This window comes from Haematobia irritans, chromosome 2, assembly GCF_050003625.1.
Source record: "Haematobia irritans isolate KBUSLIRL chromosome 2, ASM5000362v1, whole genome shotgun sequence".
NCBI lineage: Eukaryota > Metazoa > Arthropoda > Insecta > Diptera > Muscidae > Haematobia > Haematobia irritans.
The window spans coordinates 109181845-109202996 of NC_134398.1; the positions used below are offsets into that span (position 1 = coordinate 109181845).

Consider the following 21152-nt stretch of genomic DNA (forward strand, 5'->3'; position numbering starts at 1 on the left):
CACAAATTGTGAGAAAATACTAATTAAGCCTGTTAAACAAAATAATACAATCATAAAAATTAATACAAATATTGTAATTAAATGTAAGAACAAAATATTTGAAATCAAAAATAATTGTACTGAAATCAATAAATTATGTATTTGCAATAGTGATAATCTCATAGACATAAGTGAAAATAATTGTGTACCATCACTTTTTAGAAACAAAGCTCATAATTGTACTTTTATTAATAATGAACACGTTCCTAAAATAGAAGAATTTTATCCGGGAACTATTTTTTGGAATAAATTTGACGGCGTCATTGAAATACCCGAAGATAAAAGTTATAAACTAGAATTGATGAAAAATCTACAAGCTAATAATATTGATAAAATAAATTTAATATCTACCAAAGGAAATGTAATGCTTTCTACTAATATCGGATTATTTACCCTATTAATTTTTGTAATTTGCTTATTTATTTATAAGTACAAAAGTAAATCTCACTCAGACGTTAATATTATAAAAGTAGTTAACGAAGAAATCAAATCAAAAACTTCTACTAGTGAAAAATCTTCTTTGTAGCTCAAATGAACTCCCAACTTTCTAACAATCGGGACGATTGATTTTACAGGGGGAGGAGTTAAGGTATGCTACCCCATACCTGTAATATTTTTTTGTATGTTTGAGTTTTACACGCGCTGTTAGTAAACGCTGAATCAACGGTCAGCCAAATTGTAAACCAATACTCTATATATCGCGACGGCATGGGAACATAATTTAGCTGACGTTGCGTCTATGAAATAAATGAAAAGTTTTGGTTGTAGATTTAATTTTTTAGTTAAATTTACACACACACACACACACAAATATATATATATATATATATATATATATATATATATATATATATATATATATATATATATATATATATATATATATATATATATATATTGTTTGATCCGTAAACTTCTTCCGGAGGGTGGTCTTAATACAATTATGTACATTTCGAAATAAAAATTCTACATTTTGGTAGCAAGAAATTTAAAATTGGACAAAACTTGGTTTTAATTGTAAAAATGAAGATTATGGCTGCAGTGTCAATGATATATTACATGTATATATAATTTTTTTTTGGGGTCAAGCAACCGACATCCAAATTCAAGCGGAAGAAATTATGAAATTGAAAAAACAGCTTACAAATATTTACGTAAAACATACCAACCAGAGCTATGACATATTATATGAGAAAATGGAGCGCGACAATTTCATGCCCCCAGAAGAAGCAACGCTGATTGGAATTGTTGACCAGATATTGGTGCATCCACCCGAAATGATAGTTAGTGCCACATATAAAGGAATGTGATCTTTGAAAGATGTGTTTGAAATTGTACTAAATATACAAATTATGTAGAGTATAATTAGTTTGAAATATTATACATTTGATGCTGGTAGCATGTGGAACTAGGGTATATTTTTGTGAATATTTCGTGAATTTATATCGTATACAGTTCACATATTTTGTATATGTAACGAATTATTTTCAGGAAACATAACTTATTGGAAAAAATTACTACATCTAAAATTTATCAGTCAGTCTGTACATAACTGCCATATAACAAAAAGCGATTTGCTTCATATTTCGGCCACATTCGTGAAAATCGCTCGGCCTTATCTGGCATGGATGCCAATTGTAGGAGAGATACAAAGCTTGTGTCAAATCAGTAAGTATATTAAAGTAACAGTATCGAAAAATTGGATTCCTCCACAACAAGGAACATATATTGTAGTGTACATATGCCAGACGATTGCATATGCATCATATACAAGACGTCTAGAGCTGTAACTCAAATCACGCACATTCGCTACGTGCAACCTGGTGAATATGCTGAAAAGGCATACTCCACAGGTGTGTGCACCCAACTGTCATAGACGAATTAAAATAGAGATATACTTTGAAAATTCACCATGGTTTTGCTTATTTGCAGTGCGCAGTCATTACACTCAATTGCGCACTCATGTGACTCAATTACTTTTTGGAAAACGAGAATTACCGTACAAATCAGTCAATTTGCATTACAAAAAAGGTGTGGATGTATAGAATTTTATATGCTTTTACAATATTTGGTGTTTCATCAAGAAAACAAAGGAAAGAAAACAAATTAAAGCCAAATTAATAAATCACTCAATTGCAGACGAAAAAGAGCCCTCTACGGCGTGCAGACAAACTACAGCGCTGTGAATTCACTTGAGATGTCTATACCTTCCTTGGTCTATGCCAACTGTAATTGGAGTGCTCCAAAGTTTAAAATAATAAAAACCACAGTCGATTGCTAGAGGTAGCGGAAAACAAACATATTTGGTTTTATCAATTAGCATCATCGCATAATCTTAATCATGACGAAATTCCAAGATTCGGTGTCATCGGCCTTCGTGTGTCTGTGACGTAATTTTTCAACAAGAAAATATTTTAGCGTTGTTTCTTGTTTGCGTGAAACTCGAGAAAAGAGGCAGGAATTGTGAACCGACAGGGGTTTTATGCACCGAAATTCACTGTCATATACCGCTCTATTTCGCCAAAAAATCAACCAATATTGGCACAGTCAATTGAAGACATTAAACGTGAATATTGAAGAACACTCCTGACTTTAATAAATGTTGAGGCAGCCTGTTACTTGTTTTGTTTTTTTATTTTCATCTATGAGTAATCCTTACTAGACTAACAATAATCATGTCTGTTCTGGGTCACACCGCATTGTGCACCACACTATACACTTTCTACACACCACACACAAAGTTAGTTGTTCTGAGTCACACGTGTGAACACTTTTTTTCGGACTTTTAATCGAAAAAGGTGACAGCTGATTTTTTCTGCAAGCCATATTATTTGCAGACAGAAATTATAAACAAAACATATTTTGCCGGTATAAACATAAAAAATTAAAAGTAAGTGCGTAATTCAAAGCCATAAATAAAATGCCTGCCGGATTTTTGTTAGCAGTGAATAATATAAGGACAAGAGCAATTTATCAAGAACAAGGCGACAATTGCGTGATGCTTCAAATCTGTTTTGATTTGTTTTTTCTATCCCTCCTCAATGTTACTCATGAACAAACGATCGCCGTGTCGTTCTCGTTTTTGTTTTTGACGGCGGAGAAGTTTTTATTTTGGTTTTGGTCAAACAGTTTTTAACATCCATACATTAAAGGAAATTTAATTATAGTGGGCATAATTAACTATTCTGTTAAGGGTTTTCTCATTTATATTGCTTAATTATTTACAATAATATTGCAAACAAATTTTCTATCGTGGCGGCCTCCATGTGCAGAAAGATATTGGCGGCGTTAGTTTTTTTTTTATTTGCTCAGTGATTTGTGCACCAAGAACACTTTGCAGAATTGAAGATGCCATATTTTTCATGCAATAAATTTGGTAAAATTCACTTTTCTTAGCCCATTTATTTTGTAAAATTTATAATTTAATTACCTTATATTTTCAAAAAGACCTTTGATTTGTTTAGAAAAGCGGATAGTATTCACAAAAATCAAAGATAATTTTGCTTAAAACTTTTTTGTGTTAACTTTTAAAAATTGTGGTAACATTATACTTTCGAACACACTGAAAATCAGCTGATTAAAACAACCCCAAAATTTATACACCAATCAGAGGAAATTTCGGTTCAAATTTTAGATGGACTTTTAAAATCGTGGTTTCTGCCATATATAAGTGACTTTCCCAATAAAATTTGCAAATATTTATAAAAACATATTAAAGTTTCCGAATCTGTTATTTATTTGTTATAAAAACTTCTAACTTTGCATACGATGGCTGTACACTAAGCCTACACAAAAGAAATGTTCGTGTACATTTTTCAGGTCTATGACGGTGTATAGTGTTGGCCAGAACACCTTTTAAGTGTGACACCACATGAAAATTGTACATGTGTGTACCAGAACAGACACGAATATATACAATAAATACATATGGTATCTTAATGCCCAGCTTCTCATCCTCCGATTTATACTCAACGGGAAGATAGACCGGTCAGTAAATTTTTTTATGGGATCAGCTGTTTTATCGCCACGATAATTAATATGAACACATTGAAAAACTATCGAGACTTAAACCTGTTAGGGGATAGGTTCACTGTGTTCTAAACACAAATGCATGAAGTGGCAACCAACCGGCTAAATACAACCAGTCCCATGACCAGTATAAAAATCCAACTGCTTGGAAATAGGGGTCAATTGCCACCAAAAACTGAAGGGTATTTAAGTTTATTTAAGATGCATGAGTCTTTTTATTTTATTCAATTAGTATTTATCGATCAAAAAATGGTTCAAAAAAACCTACCAAAAACCGGTTCGAAGCTAGTATACCCCCATCATATGGTGGAGGGTATACATACATACACATCTGGTCAAAACAAAACTTGGTTTTAATTGTAAAAATGAAGATTATGGCTGCAGTGTCAATGATATATTACATGTATATATAATTTTTTTTAGGGTCAAGCAACCGACATCCAAATTCAAGCGGAAGAAATTATGAAATTGAAAAAACAGCTTACAAATATTTACGTAAAACATACCAACCAGAGCTATGACATATTATATGAGAAAATGGAGCGCGACAATTTCATGTCCCCAGAAGAAGCAAAGCAGATTGGAATTGTTGACCAGATATTGGTGCATCCACCCGAAATGATAGTTAGTGCCACATATAAAGGAATGTGATCTTTGAAAGATGTGTTTGAAATTGTACTAAATATACAAACTATGTAGAGTATAATTAGTTTGAAATATTATACATTTGATGCTGGTAGCATGTGGAACTAGGGTATATTTTTGTGAATATTTCGTGAATTTATATCGTATACAGTTCACATATTTTGTATATGTAACGAATTATTTTCAGGAAACATAACTTATTGGAAAAAATTACTACATCTAAAATTTATCAGTCAGTCTGTACATAACTGCCATATAACAAAAAACTATTTGCTTCATATTTCGGCCACATTCGTGAAAATCGCTCGGCCTTATCTGGCATGGATGCCAATTGTAGGAGAGATACAAAGCTTGTGTCAAATCAGTAAGTATATTAAAGTAACAGTATCGAAAAATTGGATTCCTCCACAACAAGGAACATATATTGTAGTGTACATATGCCAGACGATTGCATATGCATCATATACAAGACGTCTAGAGCTGTAACTCAAATCACGCACATTCGCTACGTGCAACCTGGTGAATATGCTGAAAAGGCATACTCCACAGGTGTGTGCACCCAACTGTCATAGACGAATTAAAATAGAGATATACTTTGAAAATTCACCATGGTTTTGCTTATTTGCAGTGCGCAGTCATTACACTCAATTGCGCACTCATGTGACTCAATTACTTTTTGGAAAACGAGAATTACCGTACAAATCAGTCAATTTGCATTACAAAAAAGGTGTGGATGTATAGAATTTTATATGCTTTTACAATATTTGGTGTTTCATCAAGAAAACAAAGGAAAGAAAACAAATTAAAGCCAAATTAATAAATCACTCAATTGCAGACGAAAAAGAGCCCTCTACGGCGTGCAGACAAACTACAGCGCTGTGAATTCACTTGAGATGTCTATACCTTCCTTGGTCTATGCCAACTGTAATTGGAGTGCTCCAAAGTTTAAAATAAGGGCTGTTTTCTTTTTGCACTGGATAGAACTTTTGTATGGCAATCGTTGCACTGGTGTTCTATCCAGTGCAACTATCAGTGCAAGTCGCACCAGAGTCACCATTATATGCGAATTTTGTAGTTGTCAAAATATGAATTGGCAACTAACTAAAATACTGGGGAGGAACACATCTCAAGTGAATGTCACATACTGAAAAGAAGAAGAAACAAAAGCAAATGTAAATAAACAAAACAGAAGTATTTGTTTAAATTTTGTTTCACTGCAACAAAAACAGGAATATGTATCGAATTATGTAGAAATATCTAGTGGCCCAACTTTAAATGTAGCGTCTCTAACAACTTCCAATAAAGGAACTCTCACGGAAGTGACGATTTCATTTGGACATTTCGTCAAAGGCCTTCTCTGTATTTCGTGAGACTCACAATAATTATGGAGTTCGAAAAAATTTAACCGCGCCTTAAATTTTTACAAAAACACCTTAAATGGCATGAGAATCAGTGAAATGTGTTTTATTTTCCTACAAATCAAAGTTTAAATTGCATGGCTCGGGTGGTGGAAGTTTAGTACGAAGGTCCAAAGAAAAGTCTTAATCCAAGAAATAAAAACAGTTCCTTCAATAATGGTGGGGGTAATATTATGGTCTGGGGGTCGTTTTTTGGACATGTTATGGCTCCGATTTATAGAGTATAGAGGGCACTATGCTGTTGGAAATCTTCAAAAACAGTTTGTCCCATGTAATATTACCATAACAATCACGGGAAATACCGTCTACATGGATTATTCAGTGCGATCATGTGCGATCTCCAGCACTCGTATACACGCAGAGAAGGAATATGATCACCTCAACCATATTTCAAGAGCAAAATGTTATTTTTGGATGGTGACCATGTAACATGTTTATGGCAAAAATGTTCTTTTCTCGCCAAAAATAATATGGTTGCCGAAATCAGACACATAATCTCCGAGAAAATAACATGGTTGCGACAAACATGTTACATGGTCACCATTCAAAAATAACATTTTGCTCTTGAAACATGGTTGAGGTGATCATATTCCTTCTCTGGGTGTAGTGTGCTAAAACAACTTATTTCTAATGAAAAAGTGTGTGTACTTGTACTCTATGTTTCGAATTCAGGCCAATGTCGTTCCTATGTTTAATAAAAAAATAATGTATTATACCCTTCATTGTGGACCAAATTCATTGATACCATCTCAAGTTTGTTGCGAGCTATATAAAGGTTGATATTCCCATATGCATGAATTTGAATCTGCACCGATTTAGACAAAATTGTATACACTTCAACAAAATCTACACAGAAAAAAAAGTGTCTCGTAAATTTAAGAAAATTTTTACATTAATTTATTACAAGAATTTTCCAGAATTTTAGTTCATTTTTCGCATCTTCAACGAAAATTAACTACTCGGAAGGAAATTTTACAAATTCTAAGTAGCAATCGTTTAGTTCATGGCCTACAAAATACGATGGAAATTTCCTTAAAAAATTTCTTAACTGGTAGTTAAAAATTCGTTTGTCATGCTATAAAACTACTTGTGAAATGTAAAATATTTTGTAAATAATAAGTGCCATTTACTATAAGATTTTTTTGTATGAGAAAATATTTTTTTACGAAAAATGAACTTGAAAGTGGATAGCAATTTCTTACTGACAATTACTATAGTTAATAATTGTTGGTAAAAAATTACCCAATGAAATATTTTTAGTTCACATGTAATTAAATTTATAGACATTTTCGTCAAAAATGGTAGATAACATTTCTTGAAAATTTTGCAAATTTTAAGTTAAACGTTTCATTGATCGTAAACTGGTGTGCCTTTACGAATATTATTCTTAGAGTAAGTTGTCAGCAGATGCGTTGAACTAATGCATAGTACAGACATCTTTATCGGCATAGTGGAATGTGATTAATGTAAAGATGATGTTACTTGAGTTTTGTTGTGTATACATGAGCGTGGGGTTGTTTGTTATTTTTGTGCATTTAGTGGTTTGTGTGTGTTTGATATTCGCGGATGGTTTATTTGGCTGGATGAGGTGTTGTTTTCAATAAAGGCACATGTGTTTTTGTTGTTGTAGGAATGTTTTGACTTTGCTTGGTTTTGTTTGGCATGATTCAGTTGTATAGTTGGCGTTGGCGTGGGCTGTTGCATATTTTAAGTAGGTATGCAACAAGGGAATATAAAGGCATGGAATATTTTGGAATTTTGAGACATATATTGGTGTTTGTTTATTAAACCTTTTAAATGAAAGTTATTAATATTTTATCGGTAGTTTAGAAAAAAGTTATAACGAATATTGAGGAAAATATGTTGAAATTGAAAGTGTATTGAAATTTTTATTATTCTGTGTAAAAAATTAATATTCAATTCCAGATGAATTTGGAAAATTTTTGTTATATCTCAGCGTATAGTTTATTCATAAATTGGTAAGTATTTTTTTAATATGACTTTCTTTTAAAAATATTTTTTATGTATATTATTATTTGTTAATTAATTTTTTTGGAAACCAGTTTAATGCTTTTCTTTGTTGTAACAACAATATTTAATTTTAGAGCAACTCCAGATGGATTCGAACAAATAAAAAATAGAGAATTGGTAAGTTTTCTTTTAAAAATTGGCTTTATTTTAACTAGAATATTTACGTTTTTGTGACCTTTTTATCATCAAAATTACAGGTTTTTAATGCCTTATTTTAGTATTTCTTTAATCAAATTTTTTGGAAACCAATGTAATATTTTTAATGAAATATTTAATATTTAATTTCAGAATAACCCCTTAAACATTTGGACAAATTGTTAGTACTCCTTTGCCTGTAATTTAATAGTGAATTGGTAAGGATTCTTTAACTTTCTTTTAGCCCTGGACAGTCATCCTTATTTTTTGTTCATTAACAGCCTTTGTCATTTTGACTACGGCTCATTTCAAGACGCTAAAATTTTCATCGTGAGCGAAAAAGTGAACCAAACTTGAGTTTATTTTCTTATTCAATTTGGTTTTAAGTAGTATAAAACAAAAATTCATAAAACGGTCGAATTAGTATAACTTAAATTCACCTTTTCCCAATAGACTAAAATGCATTTTAAATCGAAAATTAAACTACGTGTCGTCATTTTGACAAATGATGACTGTCTAGGGTTATCAAGAATATTTGGTTTTTAATGCATATTATTTTTTTCATTAGATTTTTTGAAAACTTATTTAATAATTTTATTTAATATTTAATTTCAGAGTAACCCAAATAAATTTGGACAACTTTTTATATTTCCCCTCAGCGTACAATTTAATAGAGAATTGGTAAGTTTTATATTAAAACTTTGGCTTTCTTTCAACTAGAATATTTATTTTATTATATCCTTCACATCGATAACAACACAGTTTTATGAGTTTATATAGAATATATTTCTCTAATTGTTTCAGGTACAAATTTTATGAGATACGTTTTCCAAAGAAAAGTTGAATTCTTTACACCATTTGATAAAATGCCCCAAATATGGTAAGTTACAAGCTAAAATGAAGAATTAAAAATTATATTTCATTACATGGTGTTAATTTTTAACAATTTTCATTTTTGTTTCCATTTTTTCCAGCAAGATATGTGAAAAAACTACCTACGATGAATAAAAAAAGGATAAGTCAAAATGTCCAAACAGCGGGTTCAAATGAACTACTCTCTGTTCCACGTGGTCATCATTTTTATTCACAAAAAAACATTGTATTAAGAATTTTCATCATAAGTTTTTATAATAAAGTACTTTTGCTTAAAGAAAGTTTAATTTTAATGTATGAACATTTTCATAATAGTAAAACGGTTTGTTGTTCCTTTAATTATTTAATTTCTCTGTACTGTGGAATGATTGATTTAAAAATAGTTTAGTCGTCGACATTTTAAAGAGACTGTTAACCAATTTTTATTATCGGGTTTCCCACAAAATAAGCAAGTAAACCAAAATAATACTGACTTTTTAACTTGGTAGGGGTATATAAATCTTATGGTGTTGTAAAAATGAACTAAACTACAATGTTATAGATGAACTAAAATTTAAGAAAATTATAAACTAGACAAGTTGAAAAAAATCTTAAGGGCTAAATCATGGTCAATATTACTACAGTTTAGTTCATTTTGCAATGGAAAAGGGTTCACTGTTTTTTCAGTGTATGTACTTAATATTTGAATCTAACTTTATGGGACGAAACATAATTTTAGTCAAAAAAAAAAAAAAATAATAATAATAATAATAAGAAAATCTGAAGTCTGGCGGGGCAGACTATAATATACACAACTTTGTATTTAGATCCACATTTTGATAAAATCTCAATCCTTCAATTTTGTTGAGTGCTTTGTATAAAGGTTTATGTTGCTATTTACCTCACTCGATTTGGACAATGTATATTGTAATACTTCTATAAAGAGTGCGACGCAGGGTATACATTTTTAGGCAATTTCGCAAAATTGAATTTATAATCGGTCGAAAGATTTATATTAGAGGTTTTTTAAGAATCAGTGACCATCAGCACGAAATAACATTATATGAAAATTTACTATAGAAATACATTTTCAATAAATATGCTAAATGTTGAGAAAATTTTCTATAGAAATAAAATTTTGACAAATTTTTCTATAGAAAAACAAGTAAGGAAAGTCTATAGTCGGACAGGGCCGACTATATTATACCCTGCACCACTTTGTGATCTACATTTTCGACACCATCTGAATTCCTTCAAATTTTTTGAGTGGTATATATAAAGATTTATGTTCCCATATACATGCATTTAAATCTGAACCGACAATATATTTAAGGCCAAACTTCTATTGACTTAAAATTTATGTCGGCTAATGCCCTGGGGTGGAACACAATGTTAGTAAAAAACAAGTAAGTAAAGTCTAAAGTCGGGCTGGGCCGACTATATTATACCCTTCACCACTATGTATACCAACATTTGTGTTACCACCTTAACTACTTCAAATTTGCTGGGAGCTATGCAAAGGTTTGCATTTCCAGATACAAATACTTATAATGAAGAGAATATTTGTACAAAAACACTAGAATTAAAATCGGCTATCACCATGGGATGAAACACAATGTTAGTAAAAAATATGGGAAATATGAAGCGAGAGAAATTTTAATGCAAGTGTACAAAAGGACATTTATGATTTATCAGGCGATACATATGTATACCAAATATAGGAAAATTTTAGTAATATTTGCAATTTTTGCTACTCACCAGTGGCGATTTTAAAAGGATATTGGTAGATCTCGCCAAGATATGTGGTCAAGTGTGGGTTGTAACATATTATTTGGTCAAGTCGAGCGACTTGGAGCCTTATTTAAAAATCAACTGTTCTGTGGAAATTCTGGCACTACAGGATATGACTAAGATATGAGGAAATCATCACAGAGTTTTGTCTAAAGTGTGGGAATTTTGGTCATATTTGTAATAACTGGAAACACGAATATATGGGGGTTTTATCTAAATCTGAACCAAATCAGATCAAACTTAACACACTTAAATATCTAAAATATTAAAGATTTTAACCAAATTTAACACACATAACGACACCTAAATCTGAATCGATTTCAATCAAATTTACCAAGCATTGCTAGAATGTTAATTCTACTCTCTGTGCAAAACTTCACGAAAATCGGTAGTAAACTTTGGCCTCTGTTGTCATATGAGTCTAAATCGGACGAAAGATATATATGGGTGCTATATCTAAATTTGAACCGATTTCAATCAAATTTTGCACTCGTGACTATATGGCCAAGCGTTATGTTTGAGCAAAATTTCAACCAAATCAGGGTAAAACTCAGGCTGAATCCATATAAGTGCATATCGGACGAAAGATATATATGGAAGCTATATCTAAATCTGAACCGATTTCAATAAAATTTGGCACATTTGACTATACTACCAATTGTACTCCTAGTGCAAAATTTCTACCAAATTTGGGTTAAAATCTGGCTTCTAGGGCCGTATAAGTGGACGAAAGATATATATGAGAGCTATATCTAAATCTGAACCGATTTCTTCCAAAATCAATAGGGTTCTATTCTGGGCTCGACTCAGGAGCCCACCCTAAGCATTTTTGCCAAAGACACCATGTGTCTATCTCGTCTCCTTCTGGGTGTTGCAAACATATGCACTAACTTATAATACCCTGTTCAACAGTGTGGCGCAGGGTAAAAAATTTTATAAATTGTTGTTCATTAGGCCGTGAAGTACAAAAATATAACAGCAGACATCTACTGCTGTTTTTAGCAGACTTTTTCTATGAGTATACTGGAAGTCGAGTCTGAATTTGGAAAATAAAGTTGTTAACTCGTTTTAAAGGATTTTAATAGCATATGGAGAACAAAAGCTGAAAAAATGAAAACTTAAAATTCGCTTCCTAGAAAGAAGTACACAAAACCGAAATTTAAAAAAAAATGTGTCTTAAAAATATCCTTACTAGTATTCTCCGCTTCTTTGGCTCGGATTTAAAAAAAAAGGAAAAAAAGGAAAGGGAAAAAGTAAATTTTTAAAGTAAAGACAAAATCTTTGTAACAGGACATGCCTTTTTTTGAGTGTATACTGCTTAATTTTCATAAATAAGGAAATTCGGTTCATCTCCCAAACCTATACCAATGATACCCTTGCTTATGTTTACTAATTCGCATGGGGTGGTTTAGGGTATGATATAGTCGGCCCCGCCCAATACCGATATGGACCAATTTTTGTATGGTTGTTAGAAACCACATACTAACACCACGTACCAAATTTCAACCGGATCGGATGAATTTTGCCCCTCCAAGAGTCTCCGAAGGTCAAATCTGCGGATCGGTTTATATGGGGGCTATACGTAAAGTAATGCGATATGGCCCTTTTCCAATAAGATAGGACCTATATCAATAACAACTTCTTGTGCCAAGTTTCAAGTCGATAGCTTGTTTCGAACGGAAGTTGGCGTGATTTCAACAGACGGACCGACCTTCATCGGGTCGTATTTTTTCCAAAATGAGGCCGGTCAGGCAGTTACTGTGAATGGTGTTCGCTATCGTAAGATGATAACGAACTTTGTATGGCCCGAATTTGCCACACAGCTAACGAAACAATGGCTCTTTTGCGCAACAAATTTAATGTCCGTGTTATCTCACGTAATGGCAATGTCAATTGACCGCCAAGATCATGTGATTTGACACCGTTGGACTTTTTTCTTTGTGGTTATTTGAAAGAAAAGGTGTACGTCGATAAGCCAGCAACAATTCAATAGCTAAAGAACGAGATAATTCGGCACATTAACGGCATAGAACCTCAATTATGCCCCAGCGTCATCGAAAATTTGGACCATCGGATGGAGGTGTGCCACCGAGGTCGCGGCGTCTATTTGGCCTATAGTTTGTTCCATACATAATTGAGTAATACGAATATATCATAATAAAATAAAATTACAATAATGTCCTAAATAGTTTGTGTTTTATTCAAAATCAACATCGGCCCTTGAAAATTTAACCACCCTATTCTTTATGGGGTCTTAGAGCAATTTTTCGATCTGTTACAAACGGAATGACAAACTTAAAAAACCACCATCTTATGGTGGAGGGTATAAAAATAGCATTTGGAATAGTATATAATAATAAAATTGCCTTCTTCATCATTATTTAGAAAATATTCACCAAGACAGTATGATTTTGGTTTGGATTTTGCGGTAAAATTTAAAATTTTCATGAATTTTTTAGATATTTACACTTCATTTGTGTATAATTTTTCTATTCTTTAGTTAACCCTCTAATGCCCAATCCCGCCTTTAGGCGGGCTTCAATAAATAAGGAAGCTTTTAGTAAAACACACCTTAACACAATAAAAATGGATAAAATAAAAAGAAAACAGTTGGAACTGTTCAAGAGGCTTTGCAGCATATACTGAATTTTACCTATAAAATTTTCTTGTTTAGTTTTCTTGCTTTTGTGTCGTTAACATTAAATATTTAGTCAGATGGCCAAAAAATTGGGGCATTAGAGGGTTAATTATACAAACATAATCCAAAAATGAATAAAGTTAAGTTAATTTGCTGAAGAAATAATAATTCCGATAACTAAAATAAACCTAATTTTTTTAATGGTTACATTTTCTTAATACATTTTAAAATAATAAAAACTTTTGTCTTACACTTTTCGACATTTTTTATTTTCACGGCGAAAGCTTAGGGAAACCTTGAAAATAAAAAATGTAAAAACAAGTGTAATGAAACTTAGTTTTTATTGATGGAACCATGAACGCCTAAATGTTTTTTAACATATTTAAAAATTTTGAAAGAAAATCTTCACTCCAGCGCCTCTAAAATGGGATTTCGTGATAAAGACTCCTTGTTCCAACAAGCAAACACCTCAAACACACGGCCTGGGATGTGAAAATATGGCTCCTTCACAACACTAAATATCTCAAAACGCAACCACAAAGCCCAGGTAGCAACCCCATTGAAAACTTGGATCTCATTTGGAACCGTGGATCGGACAAAACCAAATTTCATCTTGGACAGCCCTTAAAAAAAGTGTTACAAGAAGAATGGGGCAAAATCTCTCAAGAAACGTGTCGATGCCAAGACGACTGGAAGCCATTTGCGCTAACAAAGGGTACTATCCCAAATACTAAGTGGACCAAAATAATGTCTCATACAATGTGATTACTGATACGACGAATACTTTTGTGAGCTTTTTTTTGTAGTTTTTTTGATTTAATGATTAAAAATAATACAATAAAATTAATTTCACGATTTTTGTTTACGTTTTGCTGTTATGTATATCCATGGAAACATTTTAATAAAACTTTTTCATATAAATGTTAAGCGGTTTGCGATTTCAAGATATAAAAAAGAATATTTTTGTGAGTCACTGTATATGTTTTGTTTTTGTTTTTTATATGACTTGTTTTATGGTCTAAAACAGCAAGAAATCCCTTTCTCAACTAAATATACAAATAAACTTGCGATATTTGTTTGTGGCTGGTGGTGGTGATGTTTCTCTCTGCCTACAATTATTGGTATTTCGTTCCAAAGAAAAACTTATAAACCAAGGTGGCTATTAAACCCAAGACAAAAGGCATCAGCCATGACTTCATTACGATTCCTCGTTCTTTTGCTCAGTATTCCATGTGGGTTCGGATTTTTCTGGAACATTTGTACGCTCTTCAGCAACTAGTTAACCGATTTTGTATTGTTGCATCATTTCACGGGCATATGAACTGTGACCAACTTCTTCGAAATTTTCTGTAGCATATTTACCAGCTTGTTCGATCAAGACTTCTTCACCACCAGGATGCTCATTGAGAAAAGGGGTCACGTCATACACATTGTTGTGGATTATGAACCAATTCTTTTCTTTTGTAATATTTTTGGCAACTTCTGCGTGGGTAAATTATTTTGCGATGACATGGTGTTTAATTAAATAATTTGTGGTATTAAGTTGAATTATATTTCCTGTATATTCTCTCCCTCTTGTGATGGCTGGCCGAAGTCTGTAATTCTACGTTAACTAGGCTTTTGTGATTTTGATGCAATTGGCATATCCATTTCTATACCACACATGCTTGTGGTATTAGCCACTTGTAAATCCACCACTTGAGCAAATTCCCATATTTCCACGCGTTTGGTTGATAAACATGACGCACTGAATCTGTTTCCACGCACGTAGCTGTTGTCAGCAGTCATTTGTTTTTGAAAGGCAAGCAGCAAATCCTTTAAAATTAATAATCACTCTTTCGTTTTTGGTACACTTATTTCTATAAATTGATTATTAAATGTATACCCCCTATTTTTATTTGTATAACTTTGATTTTGACATTTGACGACCAAGTGTTGCCAATCAAAATCGAAAATTGAACTGGTTAGACGTTTTGCGTTTTCTTTTTGCACTGGTTATCAGTGCAATAAGAAAACAGACCTATAATAAAAACCACAGTCGATTGCTAGAGGTAGCGGAAAACAAACATATTTGGTTTTATCAATTAGCATCATCGCATAATCTTAATCATGACGAAATTCCAAGATTCGGTGTCATCGGCCTTCGTGTGTCTGTGACGTAATTTTTCAACAAGAAAATATTTTAGCGTTGTTTCTTGTTTGCGTGAAACTCGAGAAAAGAGGCAGGAATTGTGAACCGACAGGGGTTTTATGCACCGAAATTCACTGTCATATACCGCTCTATTTCGCCAAAAAATCAACCAATATTGGCACAGTCAATTGAAGACATTAAACGTGAATATTGAAGAACACTCCTGACCTTAATAAATGTTGAGGCAGCCTGTTACTTGTTTTGTTTTTTTTTTATTTTCATCTATGAGTAATCCTTACTAGACTAACAATAATATATACAATAAATACATATGGTATCTTAATGCCCAGTTTCTCATCCTCCGATTTATACTCAACGGGAAGATAGACCGGTCAGTAAATTTTTTTATGGGATCAGCTGTTTTATCGCCACGATAATTAATATGAACACATTGAAAAACTATCGAGACTTAAACCTGTTAGGGGATAGGTTCACTGTGTTCTAAAAACAAATGCATGAAGTGGCAACCAACCGGCTAAATACAACCAGTCCCATGACCAGTATAAAAATCCAACTGCTTGGAAATAGGGGTCAATTGCCACCAAAAACTGAAGGGTATTTAAGTTTATTTAAGATGCATGAGTCTTTTTATTTTATTCAATTAGTATTTATCGATCAAAAAATGGTTCAAAAAAACCTACCAAAAACCGGTTCGAAGCTAGTATACCCCCATCATATGGTGGAGGGTATACATACATACACATCTGGTCAAAACAAAACTTGGTTTTAATTGTAAAAATGAAGATTATGGCTGCAGTGTCAATGATATATTACATGTATATATAATTTTTTTTAGGGTCAAGCAACCGACATCCAAATTCAAGCGGAAGAAATTATGAAATTGAAAAAACAGCTTACAAATATTTACGTAAAACATACCAACCAGAGCTATGACATATTATATGAGAAAATGGAGCGCGACAATTTCATGTCCCCAGAAGAAGCAAAGCAGATTGGAATTGTTGACCAGATATTGGTGCATCCACCCGAAATGATAGTTAGTGCCACATATAAAGGAATGTGATCTTTGAAAGATGTGTTTGAAATTGTACTAAATATACAAACTATGTAGAGTATAATTAGTTTGAAATATTATACATTTGATGCTGGTAGCATGTGGAACTAGGGTATATTTTTGTGAATATTTCGTGAATTTATATCGTATACAGTTCACATATTTTGTATATGTAACGAATTATTTTCAGGAAACATAACTTATTGGAAAAAATTACTACATCTAAAATTTATCAGTCAGTCTGTACATAACTGCCATATAACAAAAAACTATTTGCTTCATATTTCGGCCACATTCGTGAAAATCGCTCGGCCTTATCTGGCATGGATGCCAATTGTAGGAGAGATACAAAGCTTGTGTCAAATCAGTAAGTATATTAAAGTAACAGTATCGAAAAATTGGATTCCTCCACAACAAGGAACATATATTGTAGTGTACATATGCCAGACGATTGCATATGCATCATATACAAGACGTCTAGAGCTGTAACTCAAATCACGCACATTCGCTACGTGCAACCTGGTGAATATGCTGAAAAGGCATACTCCACAGGTGTGTGCACCCAACTGTCATAGACGAATTAAAATAGAGATATACTTTGAAAATTCACCATGGTTTTGCTTATTTGCAGTGCGCAGTCATTACACTCAATTGCGCACTCAAGTGACTCAATTACTTTTTGGAAAACGAGAATTACGGTACAAATCAGTCAATTTGCATTACAAAAAAGGTGTGGATGTATAGAATTTTATATGGTTTTACAATATTTGGTGTTTCATCAAGAAAACAAAGGAAAGAAAACAAATTAAAGCCAAATTAATAAATCACTCAATTGCAGACGAAAAAGAGCCCTCTACGGCGTCCAGACAAACTACAGCGCTTTGAATTCACTTGAGATGTCTATACCTTCCTTGGTCTATGCCAACTGTAATTGGAGTGCTCCAAAGTTTAAAATAATAAAAACCACAGTCGATTGCTAGAGTTAGCGGACAACAAACATATTTGGTTTTATCAATTAGCATCATCGCATAATCTTAATCATGGCGAAATTCCAAGATTTGGTGTCATCGGCCTTCGTGTGTCTGTGACGTAATTTTTCAACAAGAAAATATTTTAGCGTTGTTTCTTGTTTGCGTGAAACTCGAGAAAAGAGGCAGGAATTGTGAGCCGACAGGGGTTTTATGCACCGAAATTCACTGTCATATACCGCTCTATTTCGCCAAAAAATCAACCAATATTGGCACAGTCAATTGAAGACATTAAACGTGAATATTGAAGAACACTCCTGACTTTAATAAATGTTGAGGCAGCCTGTTACTTGTTTTGTTTTTTTATATTCATCTATGAGTAATCCTTACTAGACTAACAATAATAAATATATACAAAAAATACATATGGTATCTTAATGCCCAGTTTCTCATCCTCCGATTTATACTCAACGGGAAGATAGACCGGTCAGTAAATTTTTTGTATGTGATCAGCTGTTTTATCGCCACGATAATTAATATGAACACATTGAAAAACTAGCCCTTATTTGTGAATATTGTGAAATTCATCGAAAATGTTCTGCTTAATGATTTTACACACATGCATCATGTTTGAAGGCGGCAAGCAAAGCTACCCTTCAGTTCGCGGGACTGATCCCAAATCGGTCGTTTCACTTTTCCTTTATAACCGCTACAGGTCCTTAATCGGTTAGGTGACCAGTGAAGTTAACATGGAGTTGTCATAGAAAGCGTCAATTGGACCCCACATATATACCTACAAACCAATCTTTTGACTGGTTGTTTTCAACCCATCCATTAACCAGTTCAAATAGACATGTTAGAAAGTCAGCTCTTCTTCTGAATGAAGAAATCTAAAAAAACAATTTTGTCCACCAAATTTACTTTTTATTTTTAGCAATGTTGTTTTACGTTTAGTTTTGTTAGTTGACCTTTGGAATTTTACAATTTTGGGATTATTTGTTTGGCTTGAGGTCATGGACTAATGAAAAATGCTGGTGTTAATGTTTTTCATTACTTTTTATTGAAATATTGCTATTCTCGGATATTTCGATACACCATCGGTGATCATCTTCAGCGATGGTGTCATAATGAATATATTAAATGCGAACGAAAAATATAAATTGACAAGCAGAACTGCAACAGCTCCAAGGATATATGGACTCCCAAAAATTCATAAGGAAGGCACACCTCTCAGACCCATTTGTTCGTCCATTAATTCCCCTACGTATAACGTATCAAAATATATAACAGACATATTGCAAAATCTCACGAAGGATTCGAAGTATAATATAAAGGATGGGATAGAATTTAAGAAAAGAATAAACCAACGAACAATACATGACAACGAATTGCTAATTTCTTTCAACGTGGTATCTCTATTTCCCAGTGTACCTATAAATCTAGCGATAAGGACGATTAAAGAAAAATGGGCGACAATACAAGAATTCACCAAAATACCAATGGATTTGTTTTTAGAAATAGTGACACTATGCATTAAGGACTCCAGATATTTCACATATGACGATAAGATATTTGAACAAACAAAAGGAATGCCTATGGGATCTCCTATATCTCCTATAGTCGCAGATATCATAATGGAGGAATTATTAGACGACGCAATGAATAAACTCTCAAAAAAGCCAAGATTTCTGACTAAATATGTTGATGACATATTTTGCATCATAGACAAAGACGAAATTGACAACGCATTGAGGACTCTTAACGCATTTAATCGACAACTTCAATTCACAATGGAATGTGAAAACGAAGGAAAATTGACTTATCTTGACACAGTGGTTCAAAGACACAATAATCAACTAAGATTAAACTGGTACCAAAAGAACACAGCATCGGGAAGACTAATCAACTTTCACTCCAATCATCCTCGACGTATTAAGATCAACACTGCTACAAATTTTATAAACAGGGTTTTAAACATAAGCGACGTAAAATTTCATAAGGCTAACGAGAAGAAAATACGACAGATTCTACAACAAAATGACTTCCCCAATAAGACAATTAGTGATCTTCTAAAGTACGTGAAAAATAAAAAAGATACAAATGATGACAAACAGGAAGCCACATCTATGGTTTTCAAAAAGATGACATATGTTCCAGGCTTCTCCGAAAGATTTGAAAAATCAAACATATACAACAAGGATAATTACAAAATGGCCCAAAAATGTAACAAAACGATATATGACCTTTTCAGCAAAACTAAGACTAAGATAAAAATGGAAGACAAATCAAATGTAGTGTATAAAATAAAATGCGATGGGGAAGAAAACAATCCATGCCCGATGGCTTATGTTGGCACCACTAAAACCCAATTAAAAACAAGACTTTCTGCCCACAAATCCGACCAAAAGATGAAAGACAAGCCCTTAGAACAAAAAACGGCCCTTGCAGCACATTGCAAAACCACAGGACACATACCAAACTTCAAAAATGTTGAAATACTGACGATGGAAGAGAATACTAGGAGAAGATATATATTTGAAGATGCTACATATAATAAATACTCCCCCTGAGGAACGCATGAACTTCAAAGCCGACACAGACCACTGTGCACAGATTTACAGAAATCTAATACAAAATCGCAAACATAATTAAGATAAAAAAATCAGTTAGACATGAGCATTGTAAGGAGAAAGTCTATTACTTTGTAAAATGTAAATATAATTAATGTTATATTTTTGTTTCAAAACGTTGTTGAAGTTAATATTGTTAAATATTTAAATTATTACAATTTATAGATAATATCTCGCTGAAGATGATCACCGATGGTGTATCGAAATATCCGAGAATAGCAATATTTCAATAAAAAGTAATGAAAAACATTAACACCAGCATTTTTCATTAGTCCATGACCTCAAGCCAAACAAATAATCCCAAAATTGTAAAATTCCAAAGGTCAACTAACAAAACTAAACATAAAACACGGAAGGCACCCCGCAACCAACATGCAACTTTACAAAGGAATTAAACAAAAATATAACACAGAAGTTATAGAATTAATAAAACAATATTCAAAAAGTAACAGGCTTGCAGCATCCCTGACGTCATCAACAACTTTCCTCATAAAATGCAGACAATCAGGTATCGTACCCAATTTCATTTGTAATACAACAAAAAACGCGTACAACATCTTCAATAACAACAATTGTATCCCGCCAAATATAAAAAGAGAGTTAGACAAACACATATACAACTTCCACATTAAGATACTAAAGCTTCTAATACAACACAAACATAAACTAATGAATACCAATACTTTGTTGATAAAAATAACAAGAGAGCGACTTAGTAATCTTATGGATGGAGAAGATCTATCACTATATATTGAGAGTGAAAACATCAT

At 32.7% G+C, this 21152-nt stretch overlaps 1 protein-coding gene and 2 long non-coding RNA genes across 6 annotated transcripts in view; all 3 read left to right on the top strand.

The window, feature by feature from the left end:
- Positions 1 to 1005: 1005 nt before the first annotated feature.
- On the top strand, positions 1006 to 6165 carry LOC142226017 (uncharacterized). Its single transcript, XR_012719571.1, has 2 exons — positions 1006 to 4822; positions 4901 to 6165. It is a non-coding gene; the product is annotated as an uncharacterized LOC142226017 (long non-coding RNA).
- Positions 6166 to 7512: 1347 nt separating this feature from the next.
- LOC142226016 (uncharacterized) lies at positions 7513 to 9457 on the top strand. Its single transcript, XR_012719570.1, has 6 exons — positions 7513 to 8110; positions 8237 to 8279; positions 8451 to 8515; positions 8913 to 8978; positions 9102 to 9177; positions 9272 to 9457. It is a non-coding gene; the product is annotated as an uncharacterized LOC142226016 (long non-coding RNA).
- Positions 9458 to 9644: 187 nt separating this feature from the next.
- The window catches only part of LOC142226014 (uncharacterized), a 32158-nt gene continuing 20650 nt past the window's right edge, over positions 9645 to 21152 (top strand). The window contains exons 1-2 of one of the 4 annotated variants that reach the window (XM_075295877.1): positions 9901 to 17151; positions 17218 to 20635. In XM_075295877.1, coding sequence (XP_075151992.1) covers positions 18880 to 20322 — 1443 coding nt within the window. In that variant the 5' untranslated portion in view covers positions 9901 to 17151; positions 17218 to 18879 and the 3' untranslated portion in view covers positions 20323 to 20635. Of the gene's footprint in view, positions 20636 to 21152 lie in introns of those variants that run through there. The other 3 variants (XM_075295878.1, XR_012719568.1, XR_012719569.1) reach the window with 3 other exon arrangements.